Source organism: Cebus imitator, unplaced genomic scaffold (assembly GCF_001604975.1).
Source record: "Cebus imitator isolate Cc_AM_T3 unplaced genomic scaffold, Cebus_imitator-1.0 Scaffold417, whole genome shotgun sequence".
NCBI classification, from domain to species: domain Eukaryota; kingdom Metazoa; phylum Chordata; class Mammalia; order Primates; family Cebidae; genus Cebus; species Cebus imitator.
The window spans coordinates 1,004,845-1,011,087 of record NW_016107732.1 but is presented as its reverse complement, the minus strand read 5'-3'; the positions used below and the strand labels follow the sequence as shown (position 1 = coordinate 1,011,087).

The following is a 6,243-nucleotide window of genomic DNA, read 5'->3' as shown; positions in this document are numbered from 1 at the left end:
TTTGAGACGGAGTTTCACTCCTGTTACCCAGGCTGGAGTGCAATGGCGCGATCTCGGCTCACTGCAACCTCTGCCTCCTGGGTTCAGGCAATTCTCCTGCCTCAGCCTCCTGTAGTTTATTTTTAATTGACAATAATGTCTATATTTATGGAGTATGAAATGACGTTTTTATACATATATACATTGTGGAATGATCAAATCAGGATAATTAGCATGTCCATCACTTCAAATACTTATGATTTTATGTTGAGAACATTTAAAATCCTTTTAGCTATTTTTATTTATTTTTTTGAGATAGGCTGTCACTCTGTTGCCCAGGCTGGAGTGCAGTGGCACGATCTTGGCTCACTGCAACCTCCGCCTCCCAGGTTCAAGCAGTTCTCCTGCCTCATCCTCCCAAAGTAGCTGGGATTACAGGCACTCGCCACCACATCTGGCTAATTTTTGCATTTTTTAGTAGACATGGGGTTTCACCATGTTGGTCAGGCTGGTCTGAAACTCCTGACCTTGTGATCTGCCCACCTTGGCTTCCCAAAGTGCTGTGATTACAGGCGTGAGCCACTGCGCTTGGCCTAGCTATTTTGAAATATACGTGATTACCAAGTAAAGTCACCTTGCCATGCAATGGTACGCCAGAACTTATTCCTCCTAACTTTAATTTTGTACCCATCAACTAGTCTCATCCCTTTCTCTGCCCAGCCCTCCTCCCACCTGCAGCCTCTGGTAACTACCCTTCTACTTTCTACTTCTATGAGTTGGATTTTTAAAATTTTGCATGTAAATGAGATCATACAACATTATTCTGTCTCATGTCTGTTCTTTTCACCTAACATAATGTCATCTAATTATTTCGTAACAGAATTCCCTGCTTTTAAAAAGCTTAATATTATTCTATTGCACACATACACATTTTAAAAATTCATTCATCTGTTAATGGGTACTTAGGTTGTTCCAAATCTTGGCCATTGTGAATACTGCTACATGGAATATCGGAGTACAGACATCTTTTTGGCATACTGATTTCAATTTCTTTGGGAATATACTCAGTGGTGGGATTGCTGGATCATGTGGTAATTCTATTTTTAGTTTTTTGAAGAACCTCCATATATTTTTCCATAATTGCTGCATTTATTCACACTACCAACAACATGAGAGTCTCTTTTCTCCACGTTTGACAAGGCTGGTTATCTTTTATCTTTTTGATGATAGCCAATTTTACAGGTATGAGGTAATATCTCATTGTTTTAATTTGCATTTCTCTGATGTTTGAAGACATTGAGCGCTTTTTTCATATATCGTTAGACATTTGTATGTCTTGAGAAACATCTATTCAGAAGTTTTATTGGGCCTGATAAAAACAAAAAATAGAAAAAAAAAAAGAGATGAATGTGTATTCAGATCCTTTGTATACTTTTAACAGGACTGTTTTCTTTTTATTGAGTAGTTTGAGTTCCTTTATATTTTGGCTATGTCTCGTATGATTTGTAAATATTTTCTTCCAGATTGTCTCTTCACTCTGTTTTCTTTGCTGTGCAAAAATGTTTTAGTTTGGTGCAGTCCCATTTGTCTATTTTTGTTTTCATTGCCTGTGCTTTTGGGGTCATATCTAAAGAATCTCTGCCCAGACCAAATGTTATGAAACTTTCCCTCTTTTCTTCTAGTGGTTTTAGAGATTCAGTAAGGTTAGGGCTTTACTAGTGCCATTTTGTTAATTGGTTTCTGGTTATTTTGAAAATGTTTTGTTCCTTTCTTCCTTTGTGGTTTGATGGCTATCTGTAGTGGTATGCCTTGATTCTTTTCTTTTTATCTTTTGTGTATCTATTATAAGCCTCTGTGGTTATTCTGAGGCTTACATAAAGCATCTTATAGCTACAACAGGCTCTTTTAACTTGATAGCACTTTAATTTTGATCCCATACACAAATTTTACACTTTCCTCATCCTTCTACCACATTTTGTTTTTCACATTACATTTTACATCTTTTTTTTTGTAGTCTTTAACAAATTGTTGTTGCTTTATTTTATTTTTTGAGACAGAGTCTCACTCTGTTGCCCAGGCTGGAGTGCAGTGGCATGATCTTGGCTCACTACAACCTCCACCTCCCGAGTTCAAGCAATTCCCTGCTTCATCCTCCAGAGTAGCTAGGATTACAAGTGCCCACTACCATACCTGGTCAAGAGACTTTTTATGGTTCTTGCTGTCCCTTTCTTTGCAGGGCTGTGTGGTCTTTGAGGATGTGTTTGTATACTTCTCTCGGGAAGAATGGGAGCTTCTTGATGATGCTCAGAGACTCCTCTACCATGATGTGATGCTGGAGAACTTTGCACTTTTAGCCTCACTGGGTAAGGTCCTCATGCTTTTCTCCTTTTGCCCAGGTACCACTCTGTTCTTCCCATGGTCATAAGCACTTGCTGCCTTTAGCAGTTTCCTGGAGTAGGTGATGAGGGTGTATCCTCCCTACTTGCTGAGCAGTCCTAAAGCCTTGCAGCCAAAGGTTTGGGGTTATGAGACTTGTGGTTTACCCAGTGGATCTCACTAGGTCTGGTTACTTTCTACACTGGTGACTCTGTCCAAAATTATGGTGTCTCCGTGCCCAAGGTTCTGCCCCTTTCTCCAGGTGACATTTCTTTTTTTTCTTTTTTTGAGTCAGAGTCTGGCTCTGTTGCCAGAATGCAGTGGCACGATCTCAGTTCATTGCAACCTCTACCTACCAGGCTCAAGCCATCCTCTTACTTCCTGAATGGTTGGGACTACAGGCATGCACCACCATGCCCAGCTAATTTTTCTGTAGACATGGGGTTTTGTCATGTTGCTTAGGCTGGTCTTGAACTCCTAAGCTGAAGTAATCCACCTGACTTGACCTCTGAAAGTGTAGGATTACAGGTATGAACCACTGCACCCAGCCTAGGTGACATTTTCTAGGGTCTGACCTTGCCAGGAGTTATAGGCACTTACATAGTCACTTACAGGGGACCTTTGGGCTATTCCTGCACAACTCCTCCCAGGTTATTTTTCTTACCTGTAGTCCATCATAGGGTGGGGTTGCCATGGGCCAGTACTGGTTGCTCACATGTCTGACTTTCCCTTAGGAATTGCATTTTCCAGATCAGATGCAGTCATGAAACTAGAGCAAGGAGAAGAGCCCTGGGTGTATGACCAGGTGGATATGACTTCAGCCACGGGAAGAGAGTCTCAGAGGGGACCTAGACCTGGTGAGTGGACATTGGCAAGGGGCATGTCAAAGCTGGATTCAAACTGGCAACATTAACTGTTCACATCAGTGTTTGTTTCCAGGGCCAATGGCCACACAGCATTTCTATCTGTCCTTCCCTGTTCTTGACATGAAGATACAGCATTTCTAGTTTGTTAGACCCTTACCATTCTTCACCTCTGGCCTTCACCTTACACCCATGTTTTCCCAGTATTCTGTCGGCATTTTTTTTTTTTTTTTTGCAATATTGACCTGCAATTAGCGTTCACAAGATGTGTATATATTCTTAGTCTTTGAACACCAACTGCTCACTTGTAGTTGGATTTTCCTGGGACTGGATACATTTTTCATAGCACTCATGAGTCACTAACAGTCAAGGCACTACTGGAAGTCATGTGTTTGGTTCCATTCTGTTTTGGGAGATGGAGTCTCACTCTGTCACCCAGGCTGGAGTGCAGTGAAATGATCTCAGCTCACTGCAACCACTGCCTCCCAGGTTTAAGTGATTCTCCTCCCTCAGCCTCCTGAATAGCTGGGACTACAAGCGCCTGCCACCACGCCCAGCTAAATTTTGTATTTTTAGTAGAGATGGGGTTTCACCAGATTGTCCAGGCTTGTCTCGAACTCCTCACATTGTGATCCACCCACCTCTGCCTCCCAAAGAGCTGGGATTACAGGCATGAGCCACCGTGCCTAGTCTGGTTCCATTTTTATATCCTGGCCCTTCATTGGCCCTCCCCCATGGTATGACCTCCAGGTTCAATACTTCAATATGTTCCTTCCTCACTCTGACCATGCCTCTCATATTGAAACAGTTTCATGAACTTATTCCTTCATATGTCAAATACACATATATGATGGGGTTGCCCCTTCCCACCCGTAAACATGCATTTAATCAGCATTTCTGTGTTTCTAGGTTGTTGGCATGGAGTGGAGGATGAGGTGGTATCTTCTGAGCAGAGCATTTCTGCAGCAGGAGTGTCACAGGTCAGGACTCTTATGGCAGAGCTGCAGACTCACCCATGTGACATATGTGGCCCAATATTGAAAGATATCTTACACCTGGCTAAATATCATGGAGGAAAAGCTAAGCAGAAACCGTACGTGTGTGGGGCATGTGGAAGACAATTCTGGTTCAGTACGAACTTTGACCAGCACCTGAACCAGCCCAATGGAGGGAAACCCTTCCAAAGGAAGGAGAGCAGAGACTTGGTGAAAAGCTGCAGAGTCCATATGCCAGAGAAGACCCTCACATGTGGGAAAGGAGGGAGAGACTTTTCAGCCACATCTGGCCCTCAGCATCAGGCCTCTCACAGCAAGATGAAGCCCCACAAGAACACAAAGCTTGTAAGTGGCTTTTGCATGGGACAGAGGTATCACAAGTGTGGTGAATGTGGGAAAGCCTTTACCCGCAAAGATACACTTGCTCGGCATCAGAGAATCCACACTGGAGAAAGGCCTTATGAGTGTAGCGAATGTGGGAAATTCTTCAGCCAAAGCTACGATCTCTTTAAACATCAGACAGTTCACACTGGAGAAAGGCCATATGAGTGCAGCGAATGTGGAAAATTCTTTAGACAAATCTCTGGCCTGATTGAGCACAGGCGAGTCCACACAGGTGAAAGACTCTATCAGTGTGGCAAATGTGGGAAATTCTTTAGCAGTAAGTCTAATCTCATTCGACACCAGGAAGTTCACACAGGAGCCAGGCCTTATGTATGCATTGAATGTGGGAAAGAGTTCAGTCGGAAACACACACTTGTTCTGCACCAACGAACTCACACTGGAGAAAGGCCTTATGAGTGCAGTGAATGTGGGAAGGCCTTTAGCCAAAGCTCCCACCTTAATGTACACTGGAGAATTCACAGTAGTGATTATGAGTGCAGCAGATGTGGTAAAGCTTTCAGCTGCGTCTCTAAACTCATTCAGCACCAGAAAGTTCACTCTGGAGAAAAGCCTTATGAGTGCAGCAAGTGCGGGAAAGCCTTCACTCAAAGACCCAACCTCATCAGGCACTGGAAAGTCCACACTGGGGAAAGGCCTTATGTGTGTAGTGAGTGCGGGAGAGAGTTCATCCGGAAGCAGACACTTGTTCTGCACCAGAGGATTCATGCTGGAGAAAAGCTTTAAGAGTGTAACAAATGTGGAAGACCCTTAGGCCAATGCCCGCAACTTACTGTATGGTGGGGAACTAGCAGCAGTTAATGAGAGCAGCAGATGCAGTAAAGCCTTTGCCTGGAGGCTGAACCTTGCCCGCCATTGGGAATTTCACACTGGACACAGGCCTTGGCAGTCCAAGCAATACTCACGTTAGTATGCTCTGTGGCAGTCCAGAGCATAATCACATGAGTATGCTCTATGGAGTTTTGCAAGTATTTTCAATTACATTTGTGAAATTTTTTCAGTTGGTGATGAAAATGGGATATTTGATAAGATCTATGCGTCCATTTCAAATAATTATGGCTAAGGAGTTATTGGGCAGAATGAAATATGGTAGAGGCTGGTGAGGAAAATTTTTTGTGAATAGGTTGGCTTCTAGTCCTAGGGTTGAGGTTGCACAAATTATGTGGTTCATTCACAAAGAGGAAGAAGAACATAAGTGAGACCTGGAGCCCATGGGTTGGAGGGGATAACTAAATGTCTTGCAAAAGACTCAAACACTTCCCATTAGGCCTACTTCCTCCAACGTTGATTAGGGGTCACATTTCAACATGAGATTTGGAAGGGACACATATCTAAACTTTATCAGCTGTAGATTCTAGCCTGTAATTAAGTACTCTACTATACCTTTTCTGAACTCCATCCTGCTGACCCAGCTAACTGATGTCACGGTAAAAGGGGTGACAACATGATATGAGGCACAATGTTATGGACCTCCTTACTGAGCTCTCTTGAATGAGACTTAATACTGGAGGGGGAGGGAAAATTAAGAATCATTCAGAAGAAAGGTAACTAAAAATAGATGGAAGAAACCTTCAGGAAAACTGAATTGGATAAAATTGTTTAGATGGTTGATTAAAAATGACCTTAAG

The 6,243-nt window shown here is 42.9% G+C and overlaps 1 protein-coding gene across 2 annotated transcripts in view; it reads left to right on the top strand.

Annotated features, from left to right (window-relative positions):
• ZNF671 (zinc finger protein 671) overlaps nt 1-5,668 on the top strand; it is a 7,902-nt gene extending 2,234 nt beyond the window's left edge. For both annotated transcript variants that reach the window (XM_017509531.2, XM_017509532.2), the window contains exons 2-4: nt 2,216-2,342; nt 3,090-3,212; nt 4,128-5,668. In XM_017509531.2, the coding sequence (XP_017365020.1) occupies nt 2,216-2,342; nt 3,090-3,212; nt 4,128-5,341 (1,464 nt within the window). In that variant the 3' untranslated portion in view covers nt 5,342-5,668. The remainder of the gene's footprint in view (nt 1-2,215; nt 2,343-3,089; nt 3,213-4,127) is intronic.
• Nucleotides 5,669-6,243: the final 575 nt, after the last annotated feature.